General features: G+C 43.5%; 1 protein-coding gene across 3 annotated transcripts in view; it reads right to left on the bottom strand.

The window, feature by feature from the left end:
- The window catches only part of RIOX2 (ribosomal oxygenase 2), a 46,883-nt gene that overhangs the window by 5,466 nt on the left and 20,343 nt on the right, over positions 1 to 21,074 (bottom strand). For all 3 annotated transcript variants that reach the window (XM_073616982.1, XM_073616984.1, XM_073616983.1), the window contains exons 4-9: positions 14,389 to 14,517; positions 14,193 to 14,296; positions 12,499 to 12,601; positions 8,476 to 8,662; positions 5,265 to 5,350; positions 3,877 to 3,969 (exon numbers count right to left, since the gene is read on the bottom strand). In XM_073616982.1, coding sequence (XP_073473083.1) covers positions 3,877 to 3,969; positions 5,265 to 5,350; positions 8,476 to 8,662; positions 12,499 to 12,601; positions 14,193 to 14,296; positions 14,389 to 14,517 — 702 coding nt within the window. The remainder of the gene's footprint in view (positions 1 to 3,876; positions 3,970 to 5,264; positions 5,351 to 8,475; positions 8,663 to 12,498; positions 12,602 to 14,192; positions 14,297 to 14,388; positions 14,518 to 21,074) is intronic.

Raw genomic sequence — 21,074 nt, 5'->3', positions numbered from 1 at the left:
AAAGTAGTGAGTGTATAGCTTGTATAACAGTGTAAATTTGCTGTCCCTGACAGCCATTAATATCTAAACCGCTGGCAACAAAAGTGAGTACACCCCTAAGTGAAAATGTCCAAATTGGGCTCAATTAGCCATTTTCCCTCCCCGGTGTTATGTGACTCGTTAGTGTTACAAGATCTCGGGTGTGAATGGGGAGCAGGTGTGTTAAATTTGATGTTATTGCTCTCACTCTCTCATACTGGTCACTGGAAGTTCAACATGGCAAAGAACTCTGAGGATCTGAAAAAAAAGAATTGTTGCTCTACATAAAGATGGCCTAGGCCAGGGATCTGCAATTAGCGGACCACCAGCTGTTGCAAAACTACAAGTCCCATCATACCTCTGCCTCTGGGTGCCATGCTTGTGGCTGTCAGAGTCTTGCTATGCCTCATGGGACTTGCAGTTCTGCAACAGCTGGAGGTCCGCTAATTGTATATCCCTGGCCTAGGCTATAAGAAGATTGCCAGGACCCTGAAACTGAGCTGCAGCACGGTGGCCAAAACCATACAGCAGTTTAACAGGACAGGTTCCACTCAGAACAAGCCTCGCCATGGTCGACCAAAGAAGTTGAGTGCACATGCTCAGCGTCATATCGAAAGATTGTCTTTGGGAAATAGACATATGAGTGCTGCCAGCATTGCTGCAGAGGTTGAAGGGTTGGGGGGTCAGCCTGTCAGTGCTCAGACCATACGCTGCACACTGCATCAAATTGGTCTGCATGGCTGTCGTCCCAGAAGGAAGCCTCTTCTAAAGATGATGCACAAGGAAGCCCGCAAACAGTTTGCTGAAAACAAGCAGACTAAGGACATGGATTACTGGAACCAAGATAAATGTATTTGGTTCAGATGGTGTCCAGCATGTGTGGTGGCAACCAGGTGAGAAGTACAAAGACAAGTGTGTCTTGCCTACAGTCAAGCATGGTGGTGGGAGTGTCATGGTCTGGGGCTGCATGAGTGCTGCCGGCACTGGGGAGCTACAGTTCGTTGAGGGAACCATGAATGTCAACATGTAATGTGACATACTGAAGCCGAGCATGATCCCCTCCCTTCAGAGACTGGGCCGCAGGGCAGTATTCCAACATGATAACGACCCCATACACACCTCCAAGACGACCACTGTCATCTTGGAGGTATGCTAAAGAAGCTGAGGGTAAAGGTGATGGACTGGCCAAGCATGTCTCCAGACCTAAACCCTATTGAGCATCTGTAGGGCATCCTCAAATGGAAGGTAGAGGAGAGCAAGGTCTCTAACATCCACCAGCTCCATGATGTCAATGAAACGAAGAAAAGAAACAGTCTGGGACTTTATATGAGGATATTAGAATGTACCTCCATCCCTGTAAACACACAGATCCCGGTTCTCTCAGGGGAGAGGAGACAGATCGTGTGGTCATACTAAATGTGTCAAAAGTGTCCAATTTGTCCACCGCAATATCGCAGTCCCGATAAAAACCGCAGATCGCCGCCATTACTAGTAAAAAAAAAAAAATAATAGAAATGCCATAAATCCCCTATTTTGTAGACGCTATAACTTTTGCGCAAACCAATCAATTTACACTTATTAAGATTTTTACCAAAAATATGTAGAAGATTACATATCGGCCTAAACTGAGGGAAAAAATTTGTTTTTTTGAAAAAAAAAATGTGGGATATTTATTATAGCAAAAAGTAAAAGATAGTGTTTTTTTCAAAATTGTCACTCTTCTTTTGTTTATAGTGCAAAAAATAAAAACCGCAGAGGTGATCAAATACCACCAAAAGAAAGCTCTATTTCTGGGGAAAAAAGGCCGTCAATTTTGTTTGGGTACAACGTCGCACGACCGAGCAATTGTCAGTTAAAATGACGCAGTGCCGTATCGCAAAAAATGGCCTGATCATTGAGCAGCCAAATTTTCCGGGGCTGAAGTGGTTAAAATCAACGCCATTGGCAGCTGAGTAAACCGTAAGTGACGTTGCTTCAGGGTTACTTCATCGGAGACCCAATCAAAGCTGATTCCAGCTTGATGTACGTCGTTTTGCGTGAAGTGGTTAAGTAGCGGGCAGCTGCTACAAAATGTGTAAAAAAAAAATAAAAAATTGCCAGCATTTTTTTCTCTTACATTCACCAGTGGAGAACCCCGCTGACAGCTGATAACCGCTCCTTAACCAAGCTGTTTACTGGTTGTTAAGGATGTCAGCTGCTGCCGGTTCCTTAAACAACGCATGCCGAGACCACTACTTATTTACTGCATGCATTTTTTTGTCTGTGAATTGACTTTCACTCCTGTTTTATGCGGTATTTACCAAGCATTTTTGCTTTATGCAGCAAATACCGCATAAAGCAATAGTGAATTGATATCTTCAGGATCACATGCAGTATTTGAGAAAACACCTATAAGCTGCATGCAATCTGGTTCTGTAAATGGAACTCACTGTCAATATGTATCAAAATCAAGGCACATTAAAAAAAAAAAAAAAGGCAAAAGAGTTCTGTTACTTCTTTACTTATGGAAATATGTACCCCTATTGCTGAGCAAGTGTTCCTACTATTTAGTGCAGCTTCTGACACTTCCAGAGGTGTCACATGCTACTTCATCCTGGCTGCTCCCCGAAATGTCACCAAACCAATCCTTAGTATAACTTGCAGTGTAACCTTGGGTGATCGGAATGAGAGAGCTGAGGCTGTTAGCAATAGTAATCCGGAGCTTGGCAAACCCACATACACGCATAGTACTGCCCACTATTCTACCTTCTCAGCCACACTACACTTCAGACAGTTTACAAGTGACAGCTAGTGTCAGCAGACATGAGTATAGGGATCTCTCCTCATAAAAATTAGCTTTAACAACTGTTTTTAGTTTCTAAAAGTGTTTTTTCTTTACATCATCTGTAGTAAAATATACCACTATAATTTTAACTTACTGGCCCCTTAAATGTTATAATCAGCATGTGATACACCATTAGTAGCTGTGCTCAGCTAACAAAAGCTAAGCCATACAAAGGCGCAGTGATTTTCTATAGCCCCACAAAGGTCTTGTTACAGAACCTGCTGGATACCAATAAGTGTCACATAGCATAAAACAGGTCTGCCCGCTACACCTTGTGAGCTGGTTCATGGTGTGGAATAGAAATTGCATGGTAGCAGGAAAGCACACTGACAGCGCAACAGTGCCCCCTGCAGGCCATTCCCCACCAATGCTACATGTACTTTACCACCATCCAGATCACGCAAAACCTGTTTTTCTTTCAAAGACAGGAGAGGAAGCTCAACTCATAAAACAACGCTATTTTCCCCATGGGAGAGATATTTTTCTTACTTTTACTTGCACTTAGGGAATTTTGCAAACATATATTAGCTGACTACCATAAAACAATGAGAACAGAGGGAAGTATGTTTTATTTGTGCTGACGACATATTAAAGCTGTCGTACCACAGCACACTCAACTATGTACATGGGGGGAAAAATACTATTACTACTCACTATCCAGTCATTTTCCCTGCGATACTTAAAAACCATCTGCCATTTACCCTTATGAGGAGTTTTAAAGGATCATGTAATACTTTCAGGCAGTGTATCTGCTTAAATTTTATATTATATTTTATATATATATATATATATATATATATATATATATATATATATATATATATATATATATATATATATATATATATATATATATACATACATACACACACACACATATATATAAAGAGAAAGAGAGAGAGAGCTATCTCTAACACCAGCAGAAAGCTGCACTCAGCTGTCAGTGGAACTATCGACTGTGTAAGCAATGAATGTTATCTTGTTGTACCCCTTTAGAACAAATGCCGACCCCGAAGTGTGTGCATCCTACTTACTGGAGGGCTTTCTTCAGTGTCTGAGACCATATGAGATTCCCGGTTATTGTTTAAGGCATGGAAGACATATATCATTAATTCATCTGTGGGATCCTAAAACAAGACAAGACATGTATGAAATCTGTAAGCCATTTAAACCAAAAAAAATCAAAATTCACCTATGAAGTCATCTATACAGTAAGCTGAAATGTCTTTGCTATAGGTTACTGTACATTACTATTGTAAGTAGCTGCAATGTCAGATGGCTGTATGTGTTTCTATGTATAGCAGTGGCGGCTTGTCCATCGGGAGCGCACAGGCGCCCCCCCATCCATGCATCCGGCCCCCTACTCTACATGGAGGTTGCTGGACGCATGGATTACTATGGTGGGTTTTTTTTTTTTTTATTGAAGAAAGTGATTAGAGCCAGAGGCTCTAATAGGCTTCAAAAAAAGGGTGAGCTCCAGGCGCAGAGCACTGTGCCCTGAGCCCACCCAGTTGTATGACAATAGCGAATGAATATTTGTTATTGTCACACAGATTCTCCTCCCTAACAGTCAGAAGCTGGTCTTGAGACCTGTCACTCGATTGGCTGAAAGGACAGGTGATCCTATTGGCCGCATAGGAGAAGGGAGGAGACGCACAGCGGAATCGAAGGATGCCTTCCTGGAGCTCCCTGGATCCAAGAGAGCCAGTCTCCCCCCAGCTCCAGCAGACTCATCTACACTCCCTTAGCCATGGAGTGCCCCTCTAATGTGCAGAGAGACTTCCCCCAGCTCCGGCACACCGAGCTGCATTATAAGACGCAGATCCTTACCGACCAAGAGGGCTGGACAAGGGCTACTGGCCCCTAGACTCCCCACAGGCGGTGCAAGAATTGGAGAGGGGGGGTGTGTCAAGGTGTTTGTCCCCCCCCTTCCCCAAAAAAATAAACCACCAGCCGCCACTGATGTTTAGTTGTGGATTTAGTCTACATAAATCTGCCCCTATAAATATGCACATTTAGGATAATGAAATATATAACTGCGTTTTGGTTTTGCACTCTTTGCATTTTATATTGTCTTACTGAATAAGTCAATACTACTTTTTCACCCTTTGGGTATGTAATGGACCTGCACAAGACTGTATAGAAAGACTATATCAATGGTCTTACTAAATAAGTCAGTACTATCCCTTTGGCCTTTGTGTGGGTAACTGACCTCCGGGCATTAAAGTGTAAAACAAAGACAAGCTCCTTTTCATGCTTTCAATATTCTATGGGAAACCAAAAGGGAGAGCGAGAATGGTTGTTACATATGTAAAGCAGAAATCAACGAAGTTTAAACTCATGTAGATATAGGTAACCTATGCTCAGATGCAGATTGTTTTCTTGAACAAACAAAACAGAACAATCCCAGTAAACTACTCACAAGCATCTTAGGAACGTGATCTACTGTAATGGCGGCATAATCCTGGTACTGCAGTCTGATTGTGCTGTTTAGGTTTGGAGGATGGACTACACAAAAAAAGCCAAATATATACAAATAAGAACATACTATTAGTAGTCGGACATATGGCAATGCTTAATATATTTCTCCTGTAGCATAAGAGGAGATGCTGGATGCAGAGCAGAGACTGCAGTCCACATTCATCTAAAGAGGTGCAAAATCAGGAAACACCACTTCATTGAGCACTTGTGTGTATAACAATATTCACCACTTCTGCACTGTGCTGGATGGATTACTCTTCAGATTCCAGGAAAGTGGCTATATTTCCGTTAAAGGTTAAAATGAAAAGGATACGCTCTCCCACCCACTTCATCCTTCTGACCAAATGTGTTTTTCTGCTATCTTTTTGTTGTTCAGTATTTTGCCAATTAACAGCTTACACATCTCATGAAGTTGCATTATATAATATTTAACATTACAGGATCTACTGGTAGTTACTATCATAATCACATTAAGGGTCCATGCACATGGCATAAAAAATTCTGCTTATACAGGCTTTGGAATTTTTTTTTTTTGAGGCTGTAAAAGCAACTCTATGTTAGTCTATTTGTCCATGCACACTAGGGAGTACAGGCATATTTGCAGAGAAGTGTTTTCAGGCAAAAAAAAAAAAACAAAACACCACAATTGTATCTGAGTGGAGCTTTTGGGCAGAAAAAACACTTGACACCCATAAACATGGCGCTTAAGAGCGTTCTGCGAAAAAAAGAAATGAGAGGTGCTAGGGTATAGATGGCCAGCAGAGGGAGTGTTAATGTAGTTAATGCAAAGCATACCTCTGCTACTCCATTGGTATGGGTTATAAACCAGGTACAACTAGTTCTTTTTTGTACAACCCAGCTTTTTGCACCAAAAAAAAACTGACAGGTCCGGTCGGAGCCACTGTACTAACCATGCGAGATTAGTTCAGCGAACTCCCCCGCTGAGCTGTTGTGTTCTGTCAGGGGGACGCCTCCCCACCAGAACACTACGATCAGCGCGGTCTCTGCCATTGACTGAGAGCGCTAATTGGGAGTCTGTCGAATGCTGGTTTTCCAGCATGCACGCCCGACAGAAGCTGGCCAACCACCTGGTATCTATCAGACAGACCGACATACACACGGGCCGAATGTCGGGCGTTTATTTTTGAACCAGCCGTTTTCTCCTGACATCCGGTCAGTGTGTACGGGGCTAGTTTAAAAAGACAGTAGTGGAAGAAAACATTTTCAATGTGTGATTTAATGGTTAAAAATGTATCTAAGTATACTTTGTATTAAAAGATGAACGTGAACTATATTTATTCATTACAAATGCAGGCTCTGTTTCAAGCTTTGTAGTGCTACAAATTGGTTGTGCTTTATGCTCGCTTGCATAAGTCAGCCAACTCATTGACAACACCTCCTCTGTGCCACTTATGTTAATTCAGCAGTTGTTAAGTAGGAAGGTGAAGTAAGGATGAGTCAAATAAAGGTCTTCCTTCTGAGAGATGGGATTACTTTTGAAGATGACAGACTGCAGTGTGCATATACCAGTTCAGCAGAGGATTTCTGAACATCTCACCTACAGGCTTTGTGGCTCAGTGACAATCAACAAACCTTAGTGTTGTACAATGGTATAAGATATATTCAAAGTGTTGGGAGGAGATTGTAGAGGAAGGCTATGTTTATGAAAGGCCAAGTACAATAAAAATTAAACTTTATAGTGAACCTGTCAGGGCCAAAACTCTGCCATTCTAGTATGTTGTGTTAACACGCATCGTGTCATGAGTTAACATGTGTTGCACTGAGGCAGCCTGTTCATTTTGAATGTGCTTCCAATGCAGTTAATTGCAAAGCATACTTTTTCACAACACAGTGCACCATAACACACAGCAATGCATTACGCTGCATTGTAATAGTGGGCTGCAATGCATGTGTACTGGATATGCGTTACCAGCGGTGTGCCACTGAATCACACTTTTAACATGTGCTAGTACATTAGTATGTTGCAGTGCCATTCATTTTGGAGTTCAGCAAACCACAAAGCACAGCACCTTAACCAATTACCACCCAGGTCAATTCTGACATTTCTCTCCTACATGTAAAAATCATTTTTTTGCTAGAAAATTACACAGAACCCCCAAACATTATATACGTTTTTTAGCAAAGATCCTAGAGAATACAATGGCAGTCATTGCAACCTTTTATCACGCACGGCATTTGTGCAGCAATTTTTCGAACGCGTTTTTTTTTTTTTACATAGTAAAGTTGGCCCAATTTGTTTTTGCATAATGTGAAAGATGAAGTTACGCCGAGTAAATAGATACCTAAAATGTCACGCTTCAAAATTGCACACACTCGTAGAATGGCACCAAACTTCGGTACTTAAAAATCCCCATAGGCGACGCTTTAAAATGTTTTACTGGTTATATGTTTTGAGTTACAGAGGAGGTCTAGGGCTAGAATTATTGTTCTCGCTCTAACGTTCGCGGCGATACCTCACGTGTGTGGTTTGAACACCGTTTTTATATGTGGGCGGGACTTACGTGTGCATTTGCTTCTGCATGCGAACACATGAGGACAGGGACACTTTAATTTTTTTTTTTTTTAATTAATTTTACTTTTTTTTTTTTGACACTTTAAAAAAAAAAAAAAAAAAAAATTTTGATCACTCTTATTCCTATTACGAAAAAAACCCCAAAAGAACGCTCTTGACTTCCCAGCCGAGGCGGCGCCGTTTGTTTGAATGCTGAGGCGCCCGGCCTCCGAACGACCATAGAGACTCCGGCGACCATCTGGTCCACCGGAAAGCTCTATGGTAAACATCCGGGGGCGGCAGATCCTGTCTCTGACTCACCGATGGAAGCGGTGAGTTGGTAGAAGCACCGGAGGGCGGCGGGGACATCCTCTCTCGCCACCCATAACAACGATCAAGCAGCGGAGCAGCCGCTATGATCATTCTTACGGCGCAGGGAATCACCGGCTGAAAAAGCCGATATCTGAATGATGCCTGTAGCTGCAGGTATCATTCAGATATACCCGCACAAAGTCAAGGACGCCATATGACGGCCGTCAGGCAGGAAGTGGTTAAAGCAAATACATTTTAGCAAAGCATTAATTTTACAAGGTATGAATGTAATAATTATGTAGGAAAGAAGACGCTGTAACAAACACACCTGATTTCTTTGTGTTTCCTGTCTCCTTGTTAAGAGGAGCGCCGTCTTTCACATAGGGTGGCAGTCTACTCCCCATGAAGTCCCGCAGCATCTCACATGAACGCAGCTGGCATCCTCCTTCTATCCGGTTAGCCAAGTCCTTCAAGAGACCAGCCAAAGTACTGCCTGCACTAGTAGGACCTAAACACTAAACACAGATGTACATGATGCACAACATGCTAAACAAAAGACTCATACAGTTTGAGATTTAGACAAAGTTACAACGTTTATTGCAATTTTTATATGCAGAAGAAACATAAAAATAAAAACTTCACTGTGAAAAACCAGCTGAATCTGGCAACAATGAGTTATATACAGCGGGGATGGAAAGTATTCAGACCCCCTTAAATTTTTCACTCTTTGTTATATTGCAGCCATTTGTTAAAATCATTTAAGTTCATTTTTTTTCCTCAATAATGTACACACAGCACCCCATATTGACAGAAAACACAGAATTGTTGACATTTTTGCAGATTTATTAACCACTTGCCTACCAGGCCAATTCTGACATTTCTCTCCTACATGTAAAAATCATCATTTTTTTGCTAGAAAATTACATAGAACCCCCAAACATTATATATGTTTTTTTAGCAAAGACCCTAGAGAATACAATGGCGGTTGTTGCAACTTTTTATCTCGTACAGTATTTGCGCAGGAATTTTTTGAACGCATTTTTTGGGGGAAAAAAAACAGTTTTGTGTTTTAAAAAAAAACAAAACAGTAAAGTTAGCCCAATGTTTTTGCATATTGTGAAAGATGAAGTTACGCCGAGTAAATAAATACCTAACATGTCACACTTCAAAATTGGAGACGCTCGTGGAATGGTGCCAATGTTCGGTACTTGAAAGTCCCCATAGGCGATGCTTGAAATTTTTTTACTGGTTACATGTTTTGAGTTAGGGGAGGTCTAGGGACAAAATTATTGCTCTCGCTCCAACGTTCGCGGCGATACCTCACATTTATGGTTTGAACACTGTTTTTATATGTGGGCGGGACTTACGTATGCGTTCGCTTCTGCGTGCGAGCACACGGGGACAGCGGCGCTTTAAAAAAATTTTTTTTTTGTTTTTTATTGTTAATTACATTTTCTTTTTTTTATTTTGACACTTTTTTGAAAAAAAAAAAAAAACTTGATCACTTTTATTCCTATTACAAGGAATGTAAACATTTTTTGAATGGAGAGGCCGGGTGTGACGTCATAACATCGCGCCCGGCCTCCGACGATCATAGAGACTCCGGCGACCATCTGGTCCGCCGGAAATCTCTATGATCTACATCCGGCGCCAGCGGATCCGCTCTCCGCCTCACCGATCGTAACGGTGAGTCGGAACAAGCACCGGAAGGCGGCGGGGGGGGGGACGTCCCCTCTCGCCTCCCGTAAGAACAATCAAGCGGTGGAACGGCCGCTATGATTGTTCCTATGGTGTAGAGATTCGCCAGCTGAAACCAGCAATATCTGAATGATGTCTGTAACTACAGGCATCATTCAGATATACCCGCTCAAAGTCCACGACGTCATAGGACGTGGGCGGGCGGGAAGTGGTTAAAAAAGAAAAACTGAAATATCACATGGTCCTAAGTATTCAGACCCTTTGCTCAGTATTTAGTAGGAGCACCCTTTTGATCTAATACAGCCATGAGTCTTTTTTGGAAAGATGCAACAAGTTTTTCACACCTGGATTTGGGGATCCTCTGCCATTCCTCCTTGCAGATCCTCTCCAGTTCTGTCAGGTTGGATTGTAAACGTTGGTGGACAGCCATCTTTAGGTCTCTCCAGAGATGCTCAATTGGGTTTAAGTCAGGGCTCTGGCTGGGCCATTCAAGAAGTTGTTGTGAAGCCACTCCTTTATTATTTTAGCTGTGTGCTTAGGGTCATTGTCTTGTTGGAAGGTAAACCTTCGGCCCAGTCTGAGGTCCTGAGCACTCTGGAGAAGGTTTTCGTCCAGGATATCCCTGTACTTGGCCGCATTCATCTTTCCCTCGATTGCAACCAGTCGTCCTGTCCCTGCAGCTGAAAAACACCCCCACAGCATGATGCTGCCACCACCATGCTTCACTGTTGGGACTGTATTGGACAGGTGATGAGCAGTGCCTAGTTTTCTCCACACAAACCGCTTAGAATTAAGGCCAAAAAGTTCTATCTTGGTCCCATCAGACCAGAGAATCTTATTTCTCATCATTTTGGAGTCCTTCAGGTGTTTTTTAGCAAACTCCATGCGGGCTTTCATGTGTCTTGCACTGAGGAGAGGCTTTCATCGGGCCACTCTGCCATAAAGCCCAGACTGGTGGAGGGCTGCAGTGATGGTTGACTTTCTACAACTTCCTCCCATCTCCCGACTGCATCTCTGGAGCTCAGCCATAGTGATCTTTGGGTTCTTCTTTACCTCTTTCACCAAGGCTCGTCTCCTCCGATAGCTCAGTTTTGCTGGACGGCCAGCTCTAGGAAGGGTTCTGGTCGTCCCAAACATCTTCCATTTAAGGATTATGGAGGCCACTGTGCTCTTAGGAACCTTAAGTGCAGCAGAAATGTTTTTGTAACCTTGGCCAGATCTGTGCCTTGCCACAATTCTGTCTCTGAGCTCTTCAGGCAGTTCCTTTGACCTCATGATTCTCATTTGCTCTGACACGCACTGTGAGCTGTAAGGTCTTCTATAGACAGGTGTGTGGCTTTCCTAATCAAGTCCAATCAGTATAATTAAACACAGCTGGACTCAAATGAAGGTGTAGAACCATCTCAAGGATGATCAGAAGAAATGGACAGCACCTGAGTTAAATATATGAGTGCCACAGCAAAGGGTCTGAATACTTAGGACCATGTGATATTTCAGTTTTTCTTTTTTAATAAATCTGCAAAAATGTCAACAATTCTGTGTTTTTCTTTGAATATGGGGTGCTGTGTGTACATTAATGAGGAAAAAAAATGAACTTAAATGATTTTAGCAAATGGCTGCAATATAACAAAGAGTGAAAAATTTAAGGGGGTCTGAATACTTTCCGTCCCCACTGTAAATGTTATTAGCTGAGCAGACTTACAACTGGCTTTAAAATGGATGCAATGTTCCCAGGACACAATTCAATACTGAAGAGATGTAAGAAAAGATGTTGGGAGCGGTCATTTTGGTTTCACGCCTGTCTGCACTAACTAAATGAGCCACTAACCTTAAAGCGGAGTTCCACCCAAAAGTGGAAATTCTGCTGATTTGTCTCTTACCCCCTCTGGACGCCACATTTGGCACCTTTCGGGGGGAACGGATACTGGTCTTTAACAGGTATCCTATCCCCACTTCCAAGCGCCCGGGCCGCGGCAAATTACATCACAGCTCGGCTCCCTCCTCCTTCCCCTGCTGCCGGGCCAGTGGGAGAGCGCAGCGGTGCATCACGCATGCAAAGTAGGGACCCAGCGTGAAGCCGTAATGTTACACTGCCGGGTTCCCTTACCCGCAATGGCAGCAGCAGCACCCGATAGTCAATAGAAACATCAGCAACGGTGCTGACATCGCTGGACTCCAGGACAAGTAAGTGTCCTATTATTAAAAGTCAGCAGCTTCAGTATGTGTATCTGCTGGCTTTTAATTTTTGCAGATGTGGGCGGACCTCCTCTTTAAACAAGCATGCATCCCGAGAGATCCGTAATCTTTTCTGTATACCTGTTCTAGATATGGCTCACTAGGTTGTGCGAAAGGAGGATGACAGCCCTGAATTTTGTGCCTAAAAAAAAAACAAAACATTTGCAGTGGCAGCTCCAATATGTCAATCCTCACAGTCTCTCTCTAATCCAAGAGCTGATCCTGGCGTAATGCCTTTGTGTGCAGCAACACCTGTCTACTGAAATCTGGTTTACTGGGAGTGTGAACTAGGATCTCATATCACCTAGAATTGCTGCTAAAGGGTGAAAGCCCATTCTATCACTTTTCCATTTATCTATAAGGTTAGTCCAAAGGTCTCCATACACAATGAAGAATAGCAAAGAAGTGTGGTTTTTACCAGTAACTGTTGGAGAGGAATGCCCTTTCTCAGGTCCACATTTTCCTTTGCACCATCATGTAGGAGTGCAGGCATCAGGTCCTGCACATAGTCTGCCCAGGAGCTTTAGACACAGGACAAAGAGAAATAGTGCAATGTTACAAATCAGTAAGGAGAAATACCATGGTTTTGCAGGTTAACATTTTTGTTATGGTCATACATAAAGAAAAACATAAGACCCCAAGATCAATAATGGAGATTGGATAACTATCTGCAAGAGAATGCAGTGTATACACAGGGTTGTGCCTGCAATTTAAGAGTTTGGAGCCTGTAGTGTCCTTCAGAGTGGTGCCTGCCAGAGGTGTAACTAGAACCTTCAGGGCAACCGCACAAGCAAACATGAAGGGCTAGCCCCCCCCCTTCTATTCTGAGCCCCAGGCTTCCAGTTATGGGAGAACACACATTCAGCACTCTCTGTGACTGCTGTGTTTTTCATACATAGCTGATCAGAGATCACGGTAAAGGGGCAATCAACTGATCACATGTAAACAGACTTGCTGTTTATCGGCAGTCTTTTCCTCCCACACTGTGTCTATGTGAAGAAAGGAGAGCCGTTAACTGGCAAGACTGTCAGTACATTGTTTACACTGATAATCAGGGCACTGATCATCAGTGCTCTGAGCCCTGCTGAGGAGGTGGCGCCACCACAATGGTGGCGGAATGCTAGGGCCTGGACGCAAGTGCGACCTTTGAGACCCTGGTAGTTCCGCCACTGGTCCTTGCATTTCCAGTGGACAGTCCATGATAGGAGGAGAGTTCCATCACATGACTGACAGGTCATGTGACTGGTTTCTCCTTCTCTGGAGATATTTGACCCCCAATTTTTAAAACGATCATTACTTCATTTGACTTGGAGTCCCAAATCAATTTTAGTGTCCACTGTCCTTTATAAATGTGCCAGATTTTTTTTCTTTGAAATGCAGTAGCAGGGCTGCAGTAATCCATACCACTGCTTTATAAGTCAACCCCATATTCAGTAGCCAACTAGATGGATATTGATCAGGTGCTCCCAGCTGCACAGTGCTGCTGGAAAGGACTCCACTGAGTTTATGAGTGTCAGCCTTGCATGGTGGTGATTGGCCTAGAGGGAAGCTGGAAGCCACACAGGCACAGGAACAGGCAAGATTGTTATTCCAATATTATACAAGAGATGTCTGTAGTACCATCATTCCATACATAATGTTTGCATGAACAACACTTCATGTGTCTGCAGGTTTCCCACAGAAATGAGCCCAAAAAAGTATATGTCTTCAAAATAGACATTTCAGGAATCTGGAGAAGCAAGAAGGAAGTAAAACATTTACAAATCTGATTGTGAAGTCTTGCAAGGTCTAAAAATCAGAAATATTATGCAAGGTACACATCAAGTAAATTATTTTCTCAGTACAATATGCCCCTTTATGTAGTAGGCCATTTCACAAGGAACACTGCCTTGCTTAGCAGAGCATTTTACCATGCTGAATACACGATATGGTAAATACAGCTGGCAGCAAAAAAGTACAAAACCCAAGTATCTTCATACACAGTCAGATTTCAGCTTTGGTGGGACTTATATACAAGGCGTTTTTTTTTTTTTGGTCTAGCGCATGGTGCTATGTTTTTTGTTTTCAAAATTCAAGTTTACATACCATTCCTTGCATCTAAAAAATACTTACATGTTCTGATAGGTGCTGATAGTCACATGCGTGGAATGTGAGGAGCCTGCAGGCGTGTCAGCCTCATGAACCACACCTCGGGGAAAATACAACATGTCACCTTCCTAAGAGGAGAAACTGCTTTAGCACTAAACCAACTATTATGTGTACAGACCAATTCCAACTAGTCTGGAGATATTCAGAAAAAGGCAATTACCTTTAATAAGAAATCATGAGTGGGTGTTTTGACCTTGTCCACAGGGGCCACATCATATTCTCTAGCCAGGGGAACAATGGGCTCATAGAGCCTCCAGTGCTTCTCACCCTCCACCTGCAGGATAAACACCTGGAAAGACCAATGGGGACATTTATCAAGTAAATTGGTGACACAAAAAGTATCATAGATCAATCCTGCAGCGCTCACACAAATCCTCAGTGCACAACTTTGTATAGAAAAGAACAGATTACATTTGTAGCAATAAAACCAAAAACGTACTCTATAAAGCCGGCATCATAATTCTTCTAACGTGTAGTAGCTTTGCTGCCTCAATGTTTATAGTGCAGTGCACGCAATATTAAAGTGTGTATCAAATGACAGATGTGAAAGAAACAGAGCAGGAAAAGGGCACTATTAAGCTAGACACAAGCATCGGAGTCCCTAGCCACTAACACTCAGCGTGTGTCCAAAGATAAAACCACTGAATTGCTTACAAAAATGATAGCGTGCGCTCTAGAGCAGTCCCCATGTATGGGACGTCACCTCCTCCTCGCTCTCTGCAATTACATACACTTGCACCAATTACAATAGTAGCCTACTTTCATCTAGCAAAGTCTATGCTACAATTTTTCTGCATTTTGCATCTCCTAGACCTGGGTGGGCAAAACTGCACCGATCTAAAACAGAATTAGCATGGGCTATAACACAGCCTTTCATTCCAAGCAGACTCAAAATGAAAAAGTGGTCTGGAGAAACTTGTCAGTCACAGAGCTACTTTTCTACAGCAGCAGCAGAGAGAGGAATTTATGTATAAAGCTGAACCTTATAGTAGAACTAATAAATGTCCCCCAGACACAGAGCCATAGTTATTAACTATATGGGACGTCCCATAGCAATGCTATTTGAGGGGAGGGAGAAGACACAACACGCAGGGCGCCCACAGACTTGAGGACCTATACTGCTGCCTGCAGCACACTGCGTCCAAAGGCGATATCCTCATGCCTTTTTACATCCACTTGATAAAACCTGGTGAATGTATGTACTGAAGACCAAGTTGCGGCCTTACAGATCTGAGCCATGGAGGCCTGGTGATGCACTGCCCAAGAAGCACTAACTGCTCTGGTAGAGTGCGCGTTGACTTGAAAAGGCAGGATCTTATCTTTTAACAGCTTGCCGACCGCACTATAGCCGAATGACGGCTACAGCGCGGCTCGATAACTCTGGGAGGGCGTACATTTACGGCCTCCCAGAATCCCACTCTCGCACGCCCCCGGGAATATCCCTGACTGCCGGGTCCTCTAGCGGCCATTTACCATGTGATCGCTCCGTCAAATGACAGAGCGATCACTTGTAAACAAACCGGCGTCACGTCCAGTTCCTCTCTCCCCTCTCTGTACCGATCGGTACAGAGCGAGGGGAGAGATCAGTGGCAGCAGCACTATGGTCTGGATGTGTAGTGCCCACAGCACTATGTGCCCATTCCAACCATCCATACTCAGCCATCCATGCTCAGCATACCCATCCATACTCAGCATACTCATCCATCCTCACCCATCCATACTCAGGATACTCATTCATCCATGCTCACCCATCCATACTCAGCATACTCATCCATCCATGCTCACCCATCCTACTCAGGATACTCATCCATCCATACTCAGCATACTCAGCCATCCATGCTCAGCATACCCACAAACTCCTCCTTCCATCCTCACCCATCCATACTCATCCATCCACCCATGCTCACCCATCCATACTCAGCATAATCATCCATCCATGCTCACCCATCCATACTCACCCATCCATGCTCAGCATACCCATCCATACTCAGCATACTCATCCATCCATATCCATGCTCACCCATCCATACTCACCCATCCATACTCACCCATCCATGCTCAGCATACCCATCCATCCATATCCATGCTCACCCATCCATACTCATCCATCCATCCATGCTCACCCATCCATACTCAGCATACTCATCCATCATCGATGCACACCCATCCATACTCAGCATAATTATCCATGCTCAGCCATCCATACTCAGCATACTCAACCATCCATGCTCAGCATACTCAACCATCCATCCATGCTCAGCCATCCATGCTCAGCATACCCATCCATCCATCCATGCTCACCCATTCTCACTCAGCATACTCAGCCATCCATACTCAGTATACCCCTCCATCCTCAGCATATTCTTCCATCCATCCATGCTCAGCCATCCATACCCAGCATACTCATCCGTCCTCAGCAATACTCATCCATCCATCCCCATCTATAATTAGCCATACCTATCCATACTCAGCCGTACCCAGCCATCCCCATCTATATCTAGCCATACTCAGCCGTACCCATCTGTACTCAGCTGTACCTGGCCATACTCATTCATGCTCAGTCATCCCATCCATACTCAGCCATCCCCATCCACGGCTCATCCATCCCTATTCATGCTCATCCATGCCACATCAGTTCTCATCCATGCCACTACAGTGCCTCACAAAAGTGTAATAGGTAGTCAAATTAGATTTGACATTTATGCCCCTAGAACACCTGACGGTTCTCCCTGTATGTTGGGCCTCTGTATGTGGCCACGCTGTGGAAAAGCCTCACACATGTGGTATCACCATACTCAGGAGGAGTAGAAAAATCTATTTTGGGGTGTCATTTTTGGTATGTACATGCTATGTGTTAGAAACATTGTGTAAATGGACAACATTGTGTAAAAAAAAAAAAAAAATGCATTTTCATTTTCTTTACACATTTTCCAAAAACGTGTAGAAAAAAAAATGACATGTTCAAAAGACTCATTATGCCTCATAGATTATACATTGGGGTGTTTTCTTTCCAAAATGGGGTCACTTTTGGGGCGTTTCCTTTGTCCTGGTTCTCCAGGGCCTTCAAAAGTTTAAGAGGTAGTCAAGGAATTATATGTGTAATTTATGCTCCAAGAGCGCCTAATGGCGCTCCCGGCATGTAGAGCCTCTGTGTGTGGCCATAATGTGTAAAAGTCTGACACATGTGGTATCGTCATACTCAGGAGGAGTAGTAGAATGTGTTTTGGGGTGTGATTTGTGCTATGCATATGCTGCGTGTGAGAAATAACCTGCTAATATAGCAATTTTGTGGGGAAAAAAAAAAAATCTTGATTTTGCAAAGAATTGTGGGAAAAAATGACAACTTCAAAAAAAACTCACCATGCCTCTAACTAAATACCTTGGAATGTCTACTTTCCAAAAAGGGTTCATTTGGGGGGGGGGGGGGGTATTTGTACTTTCCTGGCTTGTCTCAAGAAATGAGATAGGCCATCAGTGCATCAGGTGTGATCAATTTTCAGAGATTGGCACCATAAGCTTCTGGACTCTATAACTTTCACAAAGACCAAATAATATACACCGAATCGGGTTATTCTTACCAAAGATACAGTATCTCACAAAAGTGATTACACCCCTCACATTTTTGTAAATATTTTATTATATCTGAAGAGATGACACTTTGCTACAATGTAAAATAGTGAGTTTATAGCTTGTATAACAGGGTAAATGTGCTGTTCCTTCAAAATAATCAACACACAGCCATTAATTTCTAAACTGCTGGCAACAAAAATGAGTACACCCTTAAGTGAAAATTTCCAAATTGGGCCCAATTAGCCATTTTCCCTCCCTGGTGTCATGTGACTCGTTAGTGTTACAAGGTCTCAGGTGTGAATGGTGAGCAGGTGTGTAAAATTTGGTGTTATTGCTCTCACTCTCTCATACTGGTCACTGGAAGTTCAACATGGCACCTCATGGTGAAGAACTCTCTGAGAATCCGAAAAAAAGAATTGTTGCTCTACATAAAGCTGGCCTATACTATATGAAGATTGCCAAGACCCTGAAACTGACCTGCTGCACGTTGGCCAAGACCATACGGCGGTCTAACAGGACAGGTTCCACTCAGAACAGGCCTTGCCATGGTCGACCAAAGAAGTTGAGTGCACGTGCTCGTATGAGTGCTGCCAGCATTGCTGCAGAGGTTGAAGGGGTGGGGGGGGAGTCAGCCTGTCAGTGCTCAGACCATACGCTGCACTCTGCATCAAATTGGTCTGCATGGCTGTTGTCCCAGAAGGAAGCCTCTTCTAAAGATGATGCACAAGAAAGCCGCAGTTTGCTGAAAACAAGCAGACTAAGGACATGGATTACTGGTACCATGTCCTGTGGTCTGATGAGACCAAGATAAACTTATTTGGTTCAGATGGTGTCAAGCATGTGTGGCGGCAACCAGGTGAGGAGTACAAAAATAAGTGTGTCTTGTCTACAGTTAAGCATGGTGGTGGGAGTGTCATGTTCTGGAGCTGCATGAGTGCTGCCGGCACTGGGGAGCTACAGTTCATTGAAGGAACCATGAATGCCAACATGTACTATGACATACGGAAGCAGAGCATAATCCCCTCTCTTTGGAGACTGGGCTTCAGGGCAGTATTCCAACATGATAACAACCCCAAACACACATACAAGACAATCACTGCCTTGCTAAAGAAGATGAGGGTAAAGGTGATGGACTGGCTAAGCAGGTCTCTAGACCTAAACCCTATTGAGCATCTGTGGGGCATTTTCAAATGGAAGGTGGAGCAGCGCAAGGTCTCTAACATCCACCAGCTCCATGATGTTGTCATGGAGGAGTGGCAGAGGACTCCAGTGGCAACCTGTGAAGCTCTAGTGAACTCCATGCCCAAGAGGGTTAAGGCAGTGCTGGAAAATAATGGTGGCCACACAAAATATTGACACTTTGGCCCCAATTTAGACATTTTCACTTATGGGTGTACTCACTTTTGTTGCCAGTGGTTTAGACTTGAATGGCTGTGTGTTGAGTTATTTTGAGGGGACAGCAAATTTACACTGTTATACAAGCTGTACACTCACTACTTCACTTTTGTGAGATACTGTATGTAGCAATATAAATTTTGGCCAAAATATATGAAGAAAAATTACTAATTTGCAAAATTTTATAACAGAAACGAAGAAAAATGCAATTTTTTTATAGAACTTTTGGTCTTTTTTTCTTTTATAGCGCAAAAAATTAAAAAAAACAGCTGTGATTAAATACCACCAAAAGAAAACTAGATTTGTGTGAAAAAAAGGACAAAAATTACATATAGGTACAGTGTTGCATGACTGAGTAATTGTCATTCAAAATGTAAGAGCACCGAAAGCTGAAAATTGGTCTGGTTAGGAAGGGGATTTAAGCGCCCAGTGGGTAAGTGGTTAAACCATAAGCCTGAATTATAACCTGCCGAATCCACTTAGAATCAGTGGATTTCGACGCTGCCTGTCCTTTCCTAGGACCTTCTGGCAGCACAAATAAGACCTCAGTCTTCCGGTTCTGACCGCTCTCACCACATCAAGACAATGTAGTGACTTCTCTTCCCTAGAACATGGTTTTGGAAAAAACTACGATAGGACAATATCTTGGTTCAGGTGAAAACCCGAGACCACTTTAGGCAGAAAACTTGGATGAGGACGCAACACGACCCTGTCCTCGTGAATAATCAAATATGGCTCTTTACAAGAAAGAGCAGCCAATTCCGAAACCCTCCTTGCTGAGGATATAGCGACCAAGAACACTAACTTCCTTGTCAGAAGGACTAAGGGAGTATGCTGTATCGGTTCAAAGGGCTGTTTTTGCAACACTGACAAAACTGAGTTCAAGTCCCAAGGGTTCAAAGGTGATCTAACTGGCGGATTAAGGCGCATCACCCACATAAAAACCCGGACCAAAGAATGCGAAGCAAGCAGTCTTTGAAATAAGACTGATAAGGCCGAGACTAGGCCCTTAATAGTACTCAAGGCCAGCTTCATTTCCACCCTTAATTGTAGAAAGGCAAGAATTCTGCCTATAATATAATTCTGAGGGTGCCAACCCTTGGATTCACACCAGGAAACATAAGCCCTCCAGACTCTATAATATATGATTCTGGAAGCTGGCTTCCTTCCATTAATCAAGGTAGAGATAACGGACCCGAATAGCCCACGTTTCTTCAGAATGTGGGTTTCAATAGCCAAGCCGTTAAATTTAGAGTTCGTAAGGTAGGATGGAATATCAGCCCCTGTGAGAGTAGGTCCGGACGTAGTGGAAGGGACCATGGATCCCCCACTGCCATCTTTACGATTTCTGCATACCAGGACCTTCTGGGCCATGCTGGGGCTACAAAAATTACCAGTTTGATCCTGCAAAGAAGTCGTGGCAGCAACTGAATAGGGGGGGAATGCATAAATCAGTGAGAACTGGTCCCACGGGGTCACCAACGCATCTGTTCCGCACGCGAGTGGATACCTTGTCCTGGACACAAAGTTGACTAATTTCATGTTGAACCTGGATGCCAGAAGATCTACGTCCGGAGTCCCCCATCTTTGGCAAACAGCCAGAAAAATGTCGGGGTGAAGGGACCATTCCTCCGGGAGCTACTGCTGGCGGCTCAAGTAGTCCGCCTGCCAATTCTCTACTCTTGGAACGAAAACTGCCGATAGGCATGGAACATTCCTTTCTGTCCAAGTTAGGATATGGTTCACCTCTCTCTGTGCTGCGAGACTCTGGGTGCCTCCTTGGTGATTGATATAAGCCACAGCCGTGACATTGTCGGATTGGATCCTGACAGGACAGCCCCGTAACCTGAATGTCCAGGCCTTCAGAGCCAGACGCGCTGC

Source organism: Aquarana catesbeiana, linkage group LG02 (assembly GCF_042186555.1).
Source record: "Aquarana catesbeiana isolate 2022-GZ linkage group LG02, ASM4218655v1, whole genome shotgun sequence".
Taxonomy (NCBI): domain Eukaryota; kingdom Metazoa; phylum Chordata; class Amphibia; order Anura; family Ranidae; genus Aquarana; species Aquarana catesbeiana.
This window is presented reverse-complemented; position numbering and strand designations above follow the sequence as displayed.